The sequence below is a fragment of the Planococcus citri genome, chromosome 4 (assembly GCF_950023065.1).
Source record: "Planococcus citri chromosome 4, ihPlaCitr1.1, whole genome shotgun sequence".
NCBI classification, from domain to species: Eukaryota; Metazoa; Arthropoda; class Insecta; order Hemiptera; family Pseudococcidae; genus Planococcus; species Planococcus citri.
The window spans coordinates 51,699,106-51,719,022 of record NC_088680.1 but is presented as its reverse complement, the minus strand read 5'-3'; the positions used below and the strand labels follow the sequence as shown (position 1 = coordinate 51,719,022).

Below are 19,917 nucleotides of genomic sequence, written 5' to 3'. Positions count from 1 at the left end.
TATTCTACGAAGAGATGAGTAAATTCGCAAAATTGGTTGAGAAATTTCATCATATTGAAATAGGATCGAATATTTTTTTTCAATTGGTTGACTTTTTGATTGAAAACTTCTAAGAGCTGATTAAGGAGTGTCTAGGTGGTCCTTTCGGTTAGAAAAAATAGTGATTTTTGTTCGACAATCCTTCTGTCTCAAAAAGGTCAAAAAAAGTATTTCTTTCCGAATTTACAAATTGTCATTTTCAGTTAGAATTGAGCGACGAAAATCTCAATTTTTCATTTTTTGAACGTTAAAATACAGGGTGTCAAACGGTCATAGAAAAGTCATGAATTTTGCTCGAAACACACCTAAAAAAATTTTAAAACCCCATAAAATGAAAAAAAAAGAATAAAAAAATTGAAAATTTGTTCAAAAAATCAGAAAAATGAAACTACAAATTTATTCAGGAAAAATTATTCGCAGTTTCAAGTTATTTAATTTTTGGGAGGAGGGGGGAGTATTTCTATGCGGTAAAAATGTGTAAAATAAGTCGTGAAAAAGTTATGTATTTTGCTCGAAACACACCTGAAAAAATTTTAAAACCCTATAAAATGAAAAAAAAGATTGAAAAAATTGAAAATTTGTTCAAAACATCAGAAAAATAAAACTACAAATTGAGGAAAAATTATTCGCAGTTTCAAGTTATTTAATTTTTTTGGGGAGGGGGGGTATTTCTATGCGGTAAAAATGTGAAAAATAGGTCATGAAAAAGTTATGATTTTTTTGTCTGGAAACTTTTTTTGACACCCTGAAATAGCAGAAATGTGTAAACGTGAGATTTTTGGAGAGAAGGGAGTAAAATTGGCCCATTTTTCATTTTGAAAATGTCACTTTTTAATGGACGTTCCAGAGTCTTCCTTCTTTATTTGAGACTTTGTTAAAAGCCCTTTTGTACCTAACATTTTTTTTGTGTCTGATTTTTCTCAATTTTTCATGTCGACTAATTAATTTTTTTAATGGCTAAAATCGTTCATTTCGGTTATTTAATTTTCGATTGATCAATTATGTCATCCGGGGTCGTTGCTAGCGAGGGGCGAGGGGGCCTGTTCGCTCTTTCCCTCAAGGCTAAAAATGTAAATAATGACTAATCGTGTTGAAAAAACGAACCTTGAGTTGAAGAAATTGTGATATTTTTTTTTTGTTAAATCACAAAACTGTTTGACTAATTTTTGAATAGAAATATAAATTTTCAGTCTAGGTTGGTGAACTACAAATTACATAATATGGTTGAAATAAATAGGCAGAGACATCTTCGTGCCTATTTGTTTTAGTCTTTTAACTTTGAACTTTCTAAACATCTGTAAAAAATGTTCAAATCAAAAAAAATCAACTCTAATAAATTCAACTTTACATGTAAAATTGAAAACTTGAATGATTCCCCTCCCCAAAAAAAATGAAAAAAATGAAAATCCGAAATGAAAAATATCGATATTACTTGAACGATTTTCATTCATTTTTTTCTAAAATGATCGATTTTTGTGGACACAAAAAAATCAAGAATTTCATGAAAAAAAAATCACAGAAAAATCAACAATAGCGAGAATTGACAATTTTTTTCTCAGTTCACTACAAAATCTCATCCTTTCGTTCATCAAGATCGGTATCGATACTTCTGGTATTTGATTTTCGATTAATCGATATGTATGTAAAATCGAATCGCTATTGTTAATTTTTCTATGATTTTTTTTTCATGAAATTCTTAAATTTTTTTGTGTCCACAAAAATCGATAATTTTAGAAAAAATGAATGAAAATCGATTAATATCGATATTTTCCCATTCATCAAATGTATTCTGTAATAAAAATTTCGGAATTTTTTTTTCATTTTTTTAGGGGGAATTATTCAATTTTTTGATTTCGATTTTTCATTTAACGTTGAATTGATATCGATAGACAATATTATTCGATTAATCGATTTATCGATTTCACTATCGAAAACATTGATTTTTCTCCTATTTTTGAAAATTCCTGTATTCTCAATTTTATTATCAGAAGAAGAGGGGAAGGGGGTGCTGAAAATCGATTTTGAACGATTTTCGATTAATTCAATCCGACTTTGTATACACTTCGTTCTTCTGTTTTCAACCAATTCCATTTAAAATCAGTTAGAAAAAAACCTTGGCTTTTTTGTCTGATGAACTGGAGCTCAATTTCAACATTCTGCTCTCTTCTCTCCTCCCTCCTGCCCCCCCCCCCACATTTCAAACCGAAATATCGGCCATACAATTATTCAGATCTGAACTTCTATAAGAATATTAAGCAATGGAAAACTTTTACCTCGCGGTACCTCTCGAAAAATGCATAAAAAAATTGAGTAAAAACACGTTATGGCTCCCCTTCCCCTTTCCCACTCTATCGATTACCCTTTTCATTCGCCATTTTATTCTTCAAAATTTGGTAATCTTTGTTGAAGTTTTCTAAACAAAGGTACCTTTTAAAAATGCTTATAAGGGTGAGATATACGTAACACATAAGCCTGTTCCATTCCGCTTTCGGTCTAATCTTCTTTGTCGTGATTATTATTTCAATGGAAAATTCTCTTCGCTTGTAGAAATATCTACACGAATGTACGTATGATTGAAAGAGACGAAAAAGGGGTGTGTTTTTTTTATCGCAACCACCGGATTAGTTTCCCCTTATATTTTTAGTTCGGTTTTTTTTTGTTATTGGTGTTCTGTATATTTTTATAAATTTAATTGTGCGTCCAATTGGATGAAATTGAACAACTGGATGTGCAAGGTTGAGGAGTGTGAAGAGAAAATTCATTTTTTTTCAACGCTCCCCCCCTTCGATTTCTCGTAGAATTATTGACGAGGTGTTGCTGGAGCCAAAATTTGTTCAATTTTTGCTGTTAATGCTTAATCAGGGTTAAGAGTGGACTTGAAAGTTTGAAAAGTGACCTTTTTTCCAAATTGTGTGGTCAAATGAATCGAAAAAATTATTCCCAATGTATCATTTGGCTGAAAACCCTAAAAAATTGAAAAATGTTGCCATACTCTTCCCCTTCCACCCTCCTTTGGGTTCAATTTTTCGAAAATATTCCAACAAAACGAAAATGTGATCGAGAAAGCTGATTTTGATATCCGAACGCATTCCAATGCTTAAAATGGGCAACCCTGTTCCCATTGTATGTACTAGATCTCTACCTCGTCGACCGTTATATCTCGACGCAGGTTGCCGAAGCCCTTGAGCAAAAGAAAAGGGACACGCTGAGCACCCTTAAAAAGGTATAAAAACTAGCCTAGCTTCCCATGACTTGGAATTCCTGTTGAAAAGGAGGCAGGTGTAGCTACACTAATCACCTGGCTGGTTGAAGGCCCCTCCCTTCTCTCTGTGTTAGGTCTTAGATCGCGGTATCAATTAAATACCTCCAATCCTACACCACACCACCGGAATACGTTTGTTATTTAAAAAAATATATACGTGCAGTAGGTTCGTATTTGGCACTTGGACATGTTTACGATTAACGTCTGTCTCCGCGTGTGTGTATTCGCGATTCTGGTATCGATAGTACGGTTTTAAGAAGGAGAATCTCGACTCGGTGTCGATGTCGCGAAGATGGAAAATTTATTATGTCGTGGAAAACTCGTTTGAAAAATACTCGTATAAAAAAAGTGTGCGTTGCGAAGAGAGTTAACGATGACGCGAACGAGGAGCTCGTCGACTGCTGCGTCAATTAACGAGAGAGACCGCGAACAATGCGACGAATAAAAAAAAATGAAAAAAAAACAACAGCTAATTATCGAACTGTTCGCGACTGTACGTTTATATTTGTACATATTTTTTCGGCCATATTTTATGAGTATGTATGTATGTATTATGTAGTAATCGAAGTGTATTTGCGTGTATAGGAATCTCCGACTGAACGACTGCAACGGAAATCATGGGCCGGAAATGGAAAATGTCGAGTCATGTTCGAGCGGTAGTAATTATTCTGCTAACTACAACAGCAACGTAGTACGTGTGAACCGGACTCCCACGCCGGCCACCTTATTACCGGAAGATTTGAACGAAATTTTAACGGACGCCGATCTGCAGGAAGAAGCTAATAAACGATTACAAGAAGAGAAAGATGCGGTAGGTAGGGGTGATGATTATTTTTGTCTAGCGTTAGAAGGGTTGTTTTTAAAGTATTTTTGTGTAAAAAATTATATTATTTATTTAGTAAGATTGTAATATTGTTTATATTGTGTATTATTGAACTTGGACGAAGATGGCAAAGAATTCTCTGATGTGTAGAGTACGAGACTGTCTGGTTGACATGTCAATGTTCGTACTCGTACACTCATTTCACTCTACTCTACTACGACGAGTCGACGATGTGAGGACGTGCTACGTAATTGTAAGTTAATTAGTCGAACGTGGCTACGGATAATGGAGTACGACGACAATTCAGTGATACCATATTTGACGAGTGATATTTTAGTGCACGGTTCAATTTTCATAATCACGTGACTAGAGTAACACTCGTCAGATACGATCACACGATCTACGAAATCTATGCAGAATAATTATTGTACCGTATTTTTAAAAATAATTCTCGTGTTAGAATAGAATATTTTATGTACTTTAGTGATTAAATTTCGAAATCAGAGCTCGAAAAAAGGAATCCAGTTCCTTTGAAATATCGAAAATTCAGGGCAAGACTGTTGCTTCGAATAGATATAGGAAAGTGGTGAATTTTTAATTTAGATTCTACCCTACCTAGTTCAAGCAGACTGCTACAGTATTACCAAAATATCAACAAAAGACTTGAAAATCGTTGAAATCGAGTGGATTGCCAGATAGTAATAAAAATATCGACAGAAAATTGTTGAAATTGCACGATTATTTTTTTCTTGTAAAATTTGATAGAATTTCAAAGCCAGATAAATTCATGTAAAAAATACCCAAACACGTTTTAATGATTTTTTTACAGTTTTGTACTTCAGAATTTATTCGCTGAAAATTGAGTGGAAATGAATAAAATATTAAACCGCTTGAAATAATAATTCTAAAACTGGGTAGGTACTTCAAAAAATGAAAAATACCTTAATTACAAAATTTAGAGGAAAATTAGCAAAATTCACTGTAAACTCATTGGAAATATTCGCAGCAATTCGAAAAAAATATTGAAAAATTGCTGAAATTGTCGACAAAGTTCATTTCAGTAGAAAATTTGTAAAAGTTGCTATATTTGCTTCAAATCAAAATAATCTAGCAGAAAATGATGGAATCTCTGATCAAATCTGAACATTTCATGGATCTAATTTGACTTGAGTTGATCTGATTAGATCCGTTCAGTCATGATCGGATTCAATGAGAGAAATCTGACTGATTTGATGAAATCCGAGCATTCCCCACGTTCAATTATATCTCATCAGATCAGAATTTTGATTGGATTAGAGCTATTCAGAGCTGATTAGATTCTATAATTTTACATTTGCAGACTTGGAAAAAAAATATCAAAATATTGTAAAATGAACTAATTGAGCAAGAAGCTGAAATTTCTGCTAAAATTCAGACTACATTAGAGTGAAATTGGAAAGAGAAATTCATTTTGAAAGATGTAAAAATTCATAAAATACATATATTTTTTTTATTACATTGTTTAAACAGTCACAAGGTATTAGATACATAAATATTGAACAAAGGTGCAAACAAATATTTGTCGAAATATTTTAAAATTACTGAAAAATTATCAGAACCGGAGTATTTATTACAAATTGAAGAGAAAATTTAAAAAATAACTACCTAATGAATATGAAACAAAGCAAAAAAAATTTCAAACACCTCCCAAAATAGAAAATAGACAAGAAATTCGTTGAAAATTATGACAATAGAAAAATATTTTAAAATTGCTCGAAATTATTTACAATTGGATAAAATTGAAAAAATATCCAACTATTGTGAAATAATGTGAAAATTGAACAAAAAGTTGAAAAAAAACTGCTGAAATTCAGGTAACATTGAGCGAAATTGCCAAAAAAAAAATCATTCAGAAAGATGTAAAAATGCATGAAATATTGAACAAAGTACAAATATTTATCGAAATATTTTTAAATTACTGAAAAATCATCAAAAGCAGGAGTATTTATCGTGAATTAAAGAGAAAATTGAAAAAATATATATCCAATGAATGTGAAACGAAGCAAAAAAAATCTCTAAAAATTCAAAACTCCTCCCAAAATTTTGCAAAAAATTTGTGGAATTGACAAAAAATTCGTTAAAAATTATGAAAAAATTTGAAAAATATTTTTAAATTGCTCAAAATTATTTAAAATTGGATAAAATTGAAAAAATATCTAAACATTTGTGAAAATAATATAAAAATTGAACATGAAGTTTAAAAAAAAGAAAAACATTAAAATCCAGTCAAACTTGAGCAAATTGACAAAAAATTCATAAAATGTCCGAATTATGATCTTTTTTTATATTTTAAAATTCTGTACAAAATGAAAGTGGCATTGTTCATCTCAAATAATTGAACAAAAATTGAAAATAAAATCCTCAAAATACTTGATGTACTTAAATGAAGCAAAGATTTTTTGAGAAGTTAAAAAATAAACTGTTGAAATCCGACAAAATAATTACGAAATTGACAGAAATTCATTTAAAATTATGAAACAATTTGTAAAATATTTTAAAATTGTTCAAATTGTTGAAAATAAAGTTGCAGTATTCGTTTAAAATTGAAACAAGAAATATGATTGAATATAAAAATTTTAACAAAAAATATGCAAAAAGTCGAAAAACTTGTCAAAATTCATCAAATTCAACAAAGTTGACAAAAAGTTCAATTTAGAAACTGGAAAAAATTTTAAAAATAATATGTATTGAAAAATTGCACTAATCTGTTTCGAAATTACTGTAAAATTATGAAAAATAGCAGTGTTGATCACAAATTGAAGAGAAAATTTTCACTTCCTAAGACCAATAAAATTACATCGAATAAATTACAAAATCACTTCTCTCATTGAATTGTGGGATTGAATATTTATTCAAATGTTTGATAATTTTGCTCTTCAATAATGTAAAATTAATGATAATAGAATTTAAAAAATTTTATATTTTTTTAAGAATGTAGTAGATTTTTATTTGGGTAAATACTTTGAGAATAAAGTTGTCATTTCAACATTAATTACAATAGAATTCGTTGTATTTTGTATTTTACAGGAGTTCGCTAAAATGTTGCAAAAACAAGAAGAAGAAATTATTAACGATGAAATCGATCGAGATAGACTGATGGCCATCGAAGCCCAAGATAAAGAATTAGCAAAACTACTTTACGAAAAAGTAGGTTTTCGTTATCTTCCCACCCCACCTACCTGGTTTTTATAATTGGCCATAATAACACGCTTTATTTTCAACCTTCTTTCTGCAGGAAAAAGCTAAATTGAAACGTGCCAAGGAACGAGCTAGACAACGAGCTTTGCTAAAAAAGCAATCTCAAAATACCCCGAATGCGGATACCGCGAATAATGCAATCTCAGCCAAACCAATTTGCCCAGTGCCAGAAATTCAATACGAATCAGAACAGCCGTCGTGTTCTTCTTCGACTGAACCAATTCCGTGTACGAGTCTTCACGAAAATGCGGAAAGCCATCAACTTCAACACCAATCTTCGGTCGAAGAACGTCCGCAGTTTCGTTCGTTGAACGCTGCCAGTCGTACCCCGCCAGTATTACAAAACGTTGCGATGCATATCGACCCCACGTATTTATCCCAACAATTGTCTAGTATGCCAAATTCGCTAATTTTTCAAGGTAAATTGATCACTTTGAGGATTTGAATGAAATTAAGTGTGTGGTTTATTATTGAGAAATCTAATAAGAGCTGTTTTTCTTTTCAATAGAGGGAGATAACACGGCGCCACCTTATATGCCAATCCAAGGACAGCGTCGTAATCCGCCTTTGCCCGTTGAGAAAAAACAAAAAAAGGCTAAGCCCAAAGATGGATGTAAACAACAGTGAAATCTCCCCGTTCATTATCTTTTTGTTTTAGTGTTATTTTTGTTTTTCGCTTGTTGTATTTTTAATTTTAATTTTTTTTTATTGTTTGCGAATATATTTTTCATCGTTTGTTCTTTTTTAAACTGGACTTTTTCATTTTTTTCTTTTCTCAATAATTCGGGTATAAAAAATTGATACGAGGTTGAAAGTGAGATTTTAATTGTCTAAATCAAAAAAGTTTGCTTTGACAGAGCTTGGACTAGGTTTATTTTTAGTTTCCAAGTGCATAACTACAATTAAGTTGGGTACTCAAGTGTTGAAAAATAATTTTTGCTTACAGTGAAGAATTTACAAGTGTTCGCTGTTTTATTATTTTCCTCCTGGCTATACTGTCTTTTCAACTTTACGGTTGCAATTTGAAAATCCCTGCTTTTTGCTAAAATTATCGAAGTGTCACTTCCTGCAAGAAACCAGGAAAACATCTTACTTTTTATCGAAATTGCCAAAAAAAAAAAATCTTGTTAAAAATACATACATATTTCTAAAAACTTGTCTCTTTTTTGAAAAGAATTTCAAAAAATCTTAAATTTTTTCCCCATAGTATCGTTTTTTGTTAGAAATTTCCTGAAAGTCGTTCTCTATCTCTATCCTCATAAAGTTGGGCAAAAATCCCATTCTATGTCTTTCATCTTCTTTCTACAAAAAATTGCAAAAAACATTTTTTTGTCAATAATTTGCCAAAAAGGCATAAGGTATTTCTTGCTCAAATTGTCATCCAAAATTATTGTTTTTCTGCTAAAATTGTCACATTTTTCTTGCAAGAGATTAAATCCCAAAATTCTTGTTTTTTTTTATGCCAGAAATCGCTAAAAGTTGGTATCATTGTTTTGCCAATATTTCCTAATATTGACAAAAATCTTTCAAGTAGGTACAGAAAATTTGAAACATTTTCTTTCTTCCAAAAACAATCCAAAACTCATTTTTTCAACAAAAATGTATAGTTTTGTTGCGAATTCTGCGTTTTGTTAAAATTATCAAGATTTTGATTTCTTAAAATCTCGTATTTTTTGCAGATATTGTCAAAAAATCTTAATTTTTGCTTAGTTGTCGAAATTTTGCTTTAAAAAAAATGACAAACATTCTCGCTCTTTATCAAAAGTACTGAAAAATTTTACTTTTTTTTTGAAAAATTATTCTGAAGTCTCGCGTTTTCTTCATAAATTGACAAAAACTTTTTTCGTAATGCAAAAATTATCAAAATCTCGTTTTTTGGAAAATATGTAATTATTGCTAAAAATTTCATTATTTTGTCAAAAAGTCTTACTTTATGTTAAAATTGTTGGTCTTGATTAAAATTAAAAACTAAAAAAATTACAAAAATTCTCGCTTTTGTGTAACAGTGCTGGAAAATTCCACTTTTTTCTCAATAATAACCAAAAAGTTTTACTGTTTTCCAAAAATTGTCCAATTATAGTTTCGCGTTATGCCAGAAATTGCCAAAAAAATCCTTCTTAATGCTAAAATTGCCAAAATCTAAAATCTTTTTTTTTCACCAAATTGCTAAAAAAATCCTCCTTTTGTGATAAAATTTTCAAAATCTTGCTTTTTTCCAAAAATTGACAAAAAATCTTGTTTGTTAGGAGGATAAAATATTTTTTTTTTCCGCCAAAAATACCAAAAAGTTTCATTGTTTTTTAAAAGTTGTCCTATAAAGCCTTGCATTTTGCCAGATTGGCATGCAACTTGATTAACACCCTGTATCTCGGGGCTTGGACTACTCAAAAAGAGTTTTGATAGAAAACTCCGATTTTCCGCCGAAATTTTAATTCATTTTGATAGGAAAAGTATACCTATAACATCTTCATCAAAAATCTCAAAAATACTTCAATTTTTTTTTTTTGCTAAAATATTCGAATTTCTAACAAAATTTGATACGTTACTTGACAGTTGACACTTTTTCAGAAATCTCAATAATCATATTGTCTCAATGTTGAACTCAAATTCCTCAACAATTGTTCAAGAATATTTAGGTACTTACGTCAAAATATTTGCATTTATTACAAAATTACTACAACCATTCAACCAACTTTGATGTGACACATGAATTTTTTCAAAAACTCTCCAAAAAATCATCTTCCCATTTTTGAGCTAAAAATTTTTCCAAAATGTTAAAAGACATTTTTGTTGAAATAGGTATTTGAATTTCGCGCGGTGATTTTCGCGTAATGAATATTCCTGTACCCAATCAATAATTTTTACTCAGAAATGAATTTAAAACAACAGAAATTCAGAATTTTAATGGATTATAAGGCGAATTGGATTACAACACTTTCACATTCACCGGAGCCATTTCTACAACATGAGTACTTAAGTATACTTGTAACTTGACTCAACTGATGTGAAAAAAATTTAAAAAGTTATGCTTCTTAAAAAATCTAAACAGGTATTAAAAAACATTCGCTCTCTATGTGCTAGTATTAAAATATGGATCAACTTCAGCTACAACATGTTTGATCCAATCTACATAGTCAGCTATATCTGTAACAGGAATCAACTGTTCTAGGTGATTCGCCAACTCAGCTTCGCCTCGTTTAAGATGATTTCGCAGAAGACTTGTAAAGTTATAATCAAGTAAGAAGTCTGCTTGATCAACAAATTTAGGATAATTTGAAAAGTGTTCAAATGATGAAGTGTTTGCAATGATACGAAATATATTGATGAAATCTTTGAAACGAGCATCATCGTGTGATTGATTTCTGACGAGCGATTTTCCTGCAATTCCTCGAATATAATAGCGATAATCTTTTTCAACCACAACACCGCTACCGCTTATAGTTAGAGAACCGTTCAATTCGTTTTGCTTCAGCTCTAGACAAAACAGTTTTCCTTCGTGAAGTGCATTTTCATCGCTTTTTCTGAATATTTTAGTATCATAGCGGGCTTCGTTTGTCTTATCATAACCGTACATCAGATTTGCCCAGATGAACACCAAGTAAGGATATGCTGGGTTTTCTTGGCAGGCGTCGTGACTCAAGAAAGAATAATTTTTGTTACGGTATCCTCCTTTGTATGAAATAAATTGTTGAACCTGAAATTTACATTTATAGCAGTCATAAAAAGTAGGTATTCATGTATTCCGGCAAACTGACTTGCTATTTTACCATAATAGGTATCTTCTGAATTACTCATAGATAATTGTAATGACATTCTTAAGAAAACAATTTGTTGCGACATTTTTTTTGAATACTTACTTGCATCGACAAAATTACTCATCTACCTACCTACCTACCTACCTATGTACCTGCCTACCTACCGATTGAAGAAACAAAATTCCAAAATTCGTACGAGTAAAATTTAGTACAACAAGCCAACAAAAATAAAACTATCTCACGTATTCATAATTTATAGAAATTCCGAATTTATTCATTTCATTCAACTAATCGACTATAATCTCTCAAAACTCATAATCGTTGAAAAACTCCATGTTTTGCATAGTTTCTGCGCCTTGAGAGTATAGGCATAGGCAACTTATTCGACACAATTAAATGCAGGTATTCCTGTTTTTCTCTACTTAAATTTTAGACTCTCTTTTACGAACACAAAACGTGTAATTTGACACCAAAATAGTATTCCTCAATAGAATTTCTTGAAAAGTATATTCGTTGAAAATCCCACGTTTCGAGTAGTTTCTGCTTGAGATATTTAAATTCATCGCAGTCGTTCAAATTTAAAAAAAAAACACACTATGAAAACTGAATGTTATGGGCATGATTTTAGATATTTTTAACCAAAAAAAGTGTTCATCATTTTCGAACTTCTGAAAAAATTCTCCACTGTCATCTCAAATTTCAAAAAGGAAAAATTAAATGCAAATTAAATTTTAAAACTGTAACAGTTAGATGCGTTTTAAAAGTAATTCAAACCAAATTATCAAAAAAATCTAAGCGGAATACTGTTGAAAAATAAAAATTTTGAAGCTGTATACAAAAAATCTTTAATTCTCAAAAAAAATCCCTGCTGTTAGTCAGTAGTCACCACAATCACAAAAATACTAAAAAAAAATGGAAAAAATTAGATTAAAAACGGTGTTAAATGAGTAAGTTGCATTCCTCAAAGTATCAAGGCAAACCGGATAAAGGATGATTTATTGGGATTTGAGAGACCTGCTAATAGTTACTATAATCTCGTCGAATTTTTAGCTGCAATAAGACCAATTTCAAATGAGTGGTGCTCAATGCTCATGCTCATTAGATGATAAAGCCAGAGGCGAGACGTGACGAAACGATGTGTCGTTAGGGGAGAGGGGGAGAGGGGGAGAGGGTGAAACTAAATTCTGTCCACTTTTCTCGCTAGATTTTGACTACTGTTTACTCCAGACCTCCCCCCTCCCCCATTTGTCCTTCTAATTCGATAGATATGGTTCGAAGTTCAAACCATTTTTTAAAAAGGGAACTTGAAAACAAAATTAAGAATAAATAAGATTTAAATTTTTTCATCGATCGGATTATGTATTCGGAATTTCTTGGGTTGATTTTTCCATTCTAGAAAATGTTTGAAAATTGTTACCGTAGAATTCAAATCTGTCCGATAAAAGCGAGGGCGAAAGCTGTGAAAAATTTATAATTCAAAACATAAAACAACGTCATTTTTTATGCAAAAGTTGATTTTCATATTTTGCCAAAAGCTTTCAAAAATTTGCAATTTCTGAGAAATTATTTTTAATAGAAGTCAATTTTTCTACCCTCTTGATTTGGTCAGTGGAAAGGAGATCAATCATAAATGCATCTATTTCACGTTGCCAACCTATATTTTTAATGAAAAACTTTCTTTGGGGGTACTCGAAATTTCTGGGCACCCTGTAGGTAGACAGTTGGGTATAGTGATTGAACTGTAGGTAGGTAATACAAATAGGTACAATCGAATATGTATGATTTTTGTGATTTTTGGACTAGTTCTTTGAATTAAAAAAATTCAGCGCAATGACCTGCAAAATTTTAATTTTTTTCCTTACTCAAGATTTTGTAAAACTATCTCACTGTTTTTGAACAATCGTTTTAAAAAAATTGAAGAAAAAAAACAAGCAGTCCAAGCGAAGTGAGGACTTCTGTATTTTCTTGAACTAAATTTGAGACAAAATATCTGGAAAATTTACAATTTTGGATGAATTCTGTATCTTTTTTACAACTTTAACAACCAACCGTAATTGTCTGGAGTCGCCACTACAGATAATGTTGCACAATCTTATTCCAGAAGAATGTGTTGTAATCATGTACTTGAATAGGTAGGTATAAAATTATTAAAGAACTTTACCTTTGCTATTCCAGTAGTAATATTTAGTCTTTTGGGGTTTTTCCACTCAACGCAAGCTGGGTAAACATGCGAGTTGAAATTGATTCCTTTTTCCATAATTACTATTAATACATCATGAAGGAGGGATTTGTCTTGATTTCCATGCTTGAAATAACGAAATTCTTTAATCTATAACATTACGAGTATAATACAGTAAGTAGGTAAATATTATCTATTATTGATTTTTATTTAAAGACTAAGTACTGAAGCAATTTGATCAGAAATTTTGAAACCACACATTGGTCATTACAAGTAAATTGATTGTTAAAATGTCCACAGGGAAGAATATAAATATAAGGTAGGTACCTATTAGGGTGCTCCTTATTTTGAAAAGTTGGAATTTTGTAGCTTCCACCCCCCAAAAACATGACCTCTGGTGAGAAATAATTCCCTATTTTTTATTTTTCCCCTATCTGTAAAAAAAAGTGGTGCCGGTAGCCCCCTAAGTGGGGAAAAATCAAAAAAATCAAAAAAAAAAGTTCCATTCATGAAAATTGTTTGTTTCTGCGCCAGAATGTTTCTAAATAATCCCAGCTTTTTAAGAAAAAAATTTCCCAGGCCCTTCAAACCATATTGGCCCCCTAGTAAGGAGCCCCTCAAAGTTGAAAAAAATCACAAAAAATAATAATAAATCAAAGTTATGGAAAATTTGATGAAAATATCTCATTTCCACATTAGAATTGTTCTACATAAGCCCCTTTTCAAGAAAGAACCATTGTTGGACCCCCAAATGATTTTGGCTCTCTTGCATGGAGCCCCTCATCTTTGGGAAGAATTAAAAAAAATATTATAAATTTGATGTCTGTATAGAAATTGTTTGAAAATTTTTTATTTATGTGCAGAGGGAAGCATTGTTTGATGTTGAAAAATTATGGCTAAATAATGCCTTTCAGTGAAAATTTTTTATTTTATGCACTGAAACAATGTAGGCATTCAAACGTGCTTTTGCCTTCTTGCCTGGGTATACTTATTATCTTGAGAATTTTGATTAAAAGTTATGTACTAATACAATGCGGTATATCTTACCATTAGTGGTGTAGAATGTTTATTTTTGTTAAAAGGGTTGAATTCATCGTTCACAATTACTACTTTGAAAATTGTGGGATCCAAGGGGTTTCTGCTCATAGATGCATAGTCAGGTATAGCAAAAACGCTGGTGAGCATGCAGAATTCAGCTGTAAAGAACAATAAGAAAAAATTACATACGAATCTTAGTAGGTATTTTAAGCACCAATCCAAAGGGATGGGAAAATTCCCCCTAGAGTCAAATAAAAGAGACCAGTAGTTAGGTACATGTTACCACCAAAATTCGCAATTTCCTTGAGAAGTCTAGAACATATTATTATGTAGTTTCAACTTACAGGTTAGAATTACTCTGGAACTTATGATGGTGCCGAAGCATATGTTTCCTGTATCTGATCGGAGAATTGCGACATTCCATGGCAAGCCCGAGGTTTGTGGATCATCTGAGTTTTTTGGTAATTGGCCGCAATCTATGAGAGGGTAGCCCATAAATGAAATTAACATGTACTGTCTCTAGATAGGTATAGAACGTGTGATAAATGAAGAAGGAATCTTACTACATATGTAATACTCAAGGAACTACATAATGCTTATACTTACTAGCAATGCACCCTTTTACGGGAGGAACCCATTCGTTATCATAGCAAACCGATACCGACGTATCTTCACCATTAACTGAATAACCGGCATCGCAAGTGATTTTTATCACCGTCGATTCGAAAACTGTTCCGTTAGAAACACAAGATTTTGATTGATTCTTGATGTTTCCGATACATTTGTACGTACTATTTGTATGGGGTGATAGGGTAGGCACTACACAAATGTTGCTGCAGGTAAGAACACAAGATTTTAGGTATATTATGATTTTATATTTTTAATACATTACGCTATTTATGAGGGTGGATCGCAAAACAAAATTTTGAAGGATGATTCTGGCCAAATTCAGGGGAGACCTTCATTTTGACTTGAAGGTCGACTAGAAAATGTTTTAGATCCGGTGGTACTCCTGGAGGAGAGATAATAGATCCTCAAAGAGAGGGCATTTTCAAAAAAATTGTGATTTTTCTCCTCTGGTAACTATATCCATCCTGCTTTGGTAGAAAGAGCTTAATTTCAAAAGAAGTATTTGAGATTCTGCGTCTATCTAGGCCATTTCCGTGAAAACCAAAGAACACTTGCCATTTAGAAATTAGGGGAATATTTTGGAATGCAGTGATGCCGGTTTTTTGACCCCCATTGCCGCAATTTCAAAAACTCCAACATGTTTGATAGGTCGTAGATCCGAAAAAAGCTGAAAGTTGGTTTGTACCCTATTTCCGACCTCCCGCGCGAGTAGATTGGTGATGAATTTGAATGGAATGTGCAACCTCGAGCAGATTTTACGTATAGAGAATCCGAAAATCCGTTGAAGACTGAGCCTTGTCAACTATTGTTTAGCTTACTATGATATTATGGATATGGTTTCAATTTTAGGTAAATTTACACGAATCTTGTCAAGTAGCTAGGTACTTAAGTACTTGGTCGAATCTCTAACAGTCCAGCCATGCCCAAAAATGTTTGTTCTTGTTGGAATATTTCCTCAGTAAGAATATTAGTATGTAGGTAGGCTATAGGTACTATGTTCAGAAGTGTGTAAATACTTATTTGCAAGTTGTTACTTACGGTGTACTTTTTAGCTCTTTTGCTTCATCACACAAGACTGAAAAGAAAAATTGATAAGCATGAGTTTGTAAAACCACAAATTGGGATAAGTAAACTAACAAGGGAACCTCTTGAGGTGTCACACTCCGATTTGAACGGGACGGCGATTTTTGGAAAGAGCATATTCTAAAACTCCCAAAACCAAATTTTCAGCTGCCCAAGTTCATTTTTCGATTTTTGGCGAATTTTGGAAATTTCAAAATTGACTGTTTTTGGCGATCTATGCTTTTTTTTTAAAAGTACGTAGGTACTTGATCAGTAAAAATGGTCAAAATAAATCCCAAAACTAATATTAATTAGGTACCCAAATCCAAATTTTACTACTTCCAAGCCATTCTGGAGCCTCCAGCGCGATTTTCAATTTCTCCAGAATTTTGAATTTGCTCCAGAAGGCGTGAATATGCAGTTGGGCAGCTAAAAATGTTTAACGAGTTTATCTACATTTGAGTCGATTTCGAGAGTGACCCCTCAAAGGTGGTTCTTAAAATTAAAAAATCCAAAAAATCAAAAGATAACCGTTTGTGAGGGAATTTTTTAAATTTGTGCAAATCGCTGTATTTCTTCAAGGACTAACCCCCGGAGCGCAAATTCTACCATTTCCAGCCGTTTTGGAGCGAGAGTGACACCTCAAAAAACCACTCTTGAGGTGACACTCTCAAAATCGGCTCAAATGTGGATAAACTCGTTAACAGGTCGAGTGTAATATACAACTCAATTTTTATCTGCCCAACTTCATATTCACGCTTTCTGGAGCAAATTCAAAATTCTGAAGAAATTGAAAATCGCGCTGGAGGCTCCAGAATGGCTGGAAATTGTAAAATTTTGATTTGTGGGGTTAGTTACGTATGAAATACAACGATTCACGCAAATTTTAAAAATTTCCTCACAAACGGTTATTTTTTGATTTTCTTGATTTTTTTATTTCGAAAAAAGTTGGTCAAAAAGCCACTCTTGAGGTGTCACTCCCGAAATCAACTCAAATGCAGATAAACTCGTTAAACAGGTTGAGTATAATACACAACTCGATTTTTAGCTGCCCAACTGCATATTCACGCCTTCTGGAGAAAATTCAAAATTTTGGAGAAATTGAAAAATCGCGCTGGAGGCTCCAGAATGGCGAGCAATTGTGAAATTTGGATTTGGGGGGTTAGTTTTGGACAAAATACAGTGATTTGCGTGAATTTAAAAAATTTCCTCACAAACGATTATCTTTTGATTTTTTAGAGTTCTTAATTTTGAAAAAAGCTGGTCAAAAAACCACTCTTGAGGTGTCACTCTCGAAATCGACTCAAATGTAGATAAACTCGTTAAACAGGTCGAGTGTAATATACAACTCGATTTTTAGCTGACCAACTTCATATTCACGCCTTCTGGAGCAAATTCAAAATTCTGGAGAAATTGAAAAATCGCGCTAGAGGCTCCAGAATGGCTGGGAAATGGTAAAATTTGGATTTGGGTAATTTGTGTTAGTTTTGGGACGTATTTTGACCATTTTTACTGATCAAGTACGTACTAATTTTTTTTTAAAAAAAGCATAAATCGCCAAAAACAGTCAATTTTGAATTTTCAAAAATTCGCCAAAAATCGAAAAATGAACTTGGGCAGCTGGAAATTTGGTTTTGGGGGTTTTAGACTATGCTCTTTCCAAAAAGCTTCGTCCCGTTCAAATCGGAATGTGACACCTAAGTTCCTCCAAATAGAGCATTAATACAATTTTACGTTATAAGGGAGAAAAAGTGTTACTTTTGCTCCCGCTTCTGATCGTTCCCTCATAACGAAAAATATTTTATTCGACCATGGGAGTATAGAGTGATTTTTACGATTTTAAATTACTTCCCTCGCTTCACTCGCGCAGTAAACCTCAAAATTCGTTAAAAATCACTTTTACTCTCCAGTTGAATGAACTACAATTTCATCAAAAATCAAGCAGAAAATGATTTTTTTCACATAATCAAAAGTGTCAACGCTGTTTTTTGCATCACACAAAATTACCTATCTCTCGGAATGCAGAACAAGACGAAAAAGAAGTTCGATATATATGCCAAAGTGTTTCCCCTTGTACTCATCTTTCCCTGTACCACCAGCATGAAAAATAAAAATACTGTTTTCTCGGACTTCGTGTGGTACCTCATTTTCCTATGATTAATTTTTTCGACTATGATTTCTTGTTTTTTTCCTATTCTTGCGATGACTGTTTTCAGTGTTTTGTCGTACAAAATAAAAAAATTTTGAAATACACAATACACTGTCAATTCGTCTTACAACTACCTCACTGCTGTATCTTAGGTAGGTACTTATAGCGAAAATTTTGTTTTCGTGAGGTCAAAAAAATGCAGAAAACTCATTAATAAGGGTACCTACTTACCTATCTTGGTTTTCGAGTCGATAATATAGATACCTACTTATGAAAAAAATTCAATCAATTTCGGAAACCATTGTTATTACTCGTATACCAGGTGTCTGAATAATTGATGCCAAAATATTAAAGTAGATATATCATTTTTCTAAATTTGCATTTATCACTCAGCCAGTTTTTGACAATCACCTACAAATTGAATAGAGGAAAAAGCTTAAAACAAAAGTTGTAGCACGTGAAAAATTGAACCATTTTTGCTGATCAGATTTTGAAACCGGTTCATTAAATCGCAGCAAGCCATCAAAAGTTACCTACCTAGTTGGAGGGTAATTCGCCATTTTCAAAATCCGATCAGCAAAAATGGTTCAATTTTTCACGCGCTACAACTTTTGTTTCAAGATTTTTTCTCTATCTTCAATTTTTAGGTGCATGATTGTCAAAAACTGGTTGCTAGATGCAAACCAATGAACCGGTTTAAAAATATATGATTGAACAGAATGGTGTAATTTTTCATGCCCCACAACTTTTGTTTCAAGCTTTTTTCTCTATCTACAACTTTTATAGGTGATTGTCAAAAACTGGTTGCTAAATGCGAACCAATGAACCGGTTTCAAAATGTGATTAGACAGAATTGTGTAATTTTTCACGCTCTATAAGTACAACTTTTGTTTCAAACTTTTTCCTCTATCTACAATTTTTGGGTATTTTTTGTTAACTGGTTGCAAATTAATGAACCGGTTTCAAAAAATTCATATCACGTTTTTGTCGTCTCAATGTGTAGAATACATCGCGCCAGTAAAAACCAATTTGAATTTTTTGACCAAACCGGTTTTTTAACTTGTGGACACCCTGTGCATGGGCCTGAAATTTTCAATGTCGCTTTTGAAAGCCCTTATTTTTCCCCAATACTCAACGCCGCTTCATTCATCTTCATCTCTCTAGCTCTTTTCACTTAGAAATAAAAGCCACCGGGGACTACTTTTGTGTCATACTGTATAGGTCACATTGTCTTAAAACTTACTTGTGGAGTTTGGATTAAGATATAATAAAAATAAACAGGTGAAAACACGCACAATACCATTATTAAAACAAATCATTTTCACCATGTTTGAAAAAACACGTAGGTAATAAATGAAAAATAGATGCAGAGAACAGAAGACTAACAAACTGAGACTGTTTTAATTTTTTTCGTGGCAGTTCATTAGCTTATTGCGTTAGTGTCGTCAAGTAACATTTCCTTTCCCCTCCTGAAATAGTGAGCCTTTTGTAAACAGGCGATAGTGCTACAGTCCTAACTCAGCGTTACTTGATTAAAAAACTGTTATGAAAATATCTGATAATCAGCATACAGTATCCAAAGGTTGAAAAGGATCATTAGTCATTAGGTCATTACCAATGTATGTACATACTTAATAGACATACTGATGGGTATAGTGTGTACTGTGTACGATTACTGTGAAGAATTGCAACGTGTAATCCAGTTCTTCTAAAATAGGTACCTACCTAACACTAGACATTTTT

At 32.3% G+C, this 19,917-nt stretch overlaps 2 protein-coding genes across 4 annotated transcripts in view; one reads left to right on the top strand and one right to left on the bottom strand.

Annotated features, from left to right (window-relative positions):
* The window catches only part of LOC135844986 (uncharacterized), a 29,828-nt gene extending 21,718 nt beyond the window's left edge, over positions 1-8,110 (top strand). For all 3 annotated transcript variants that reach the window (XM_065363410.1, XM_065363409.1, XM_065363411.1), the window contains 4 exons: positions 3,887-4,112; positions 7,191-7,310; positions 7,399-7,780; positions 7,870-8,110. In XM_065363410.1, coding sequence (XP_065219482.1) covers positions 3,887-4,112; positions 7,191-7,310; positions 7,399-7,780; positions 7,870-7,988 — 847 coding nt within the window. In that variant the 3' untranslated portion in view covers positions 7,989-8,110. The remainder of the gene's footprint in view (positions 1-3,886; positions 4,113-7,190; positions 7,311-7,398; positions 7,781-7,869) is intronic.
* Positions 8,111-10,249: 2,139 nt separating this feature from the next.
* Positions 10,250-19,590, bottom strand: LOC135843992 (uncharacterized). The gene is made up of 7 exons (XM_065362065.1): positions 19,418-19,590; positions 16,002-16,038; positions 14,940-15,166; positions 14,678-14,809; positions 14,343-14,491; positions 13,278-13,445; positions 10,250-11,055 (listed from the first exon to the last, which is right to left on the bottom strand). The coding sequence occupies exons 1-7, from the start codon at positions 19,500-19,502 to the stop codon at positions 10,432-10,434; spliced, it is 1,422 nt and encodes a 473-aa protein (XP_065218137.1). The 5' UTR covers positions 19,503-19,590; the 3' UTR covers positions 10,250-10,431.
* Positions 19,591-19,917: the final 327 nt, after the last annotated feature.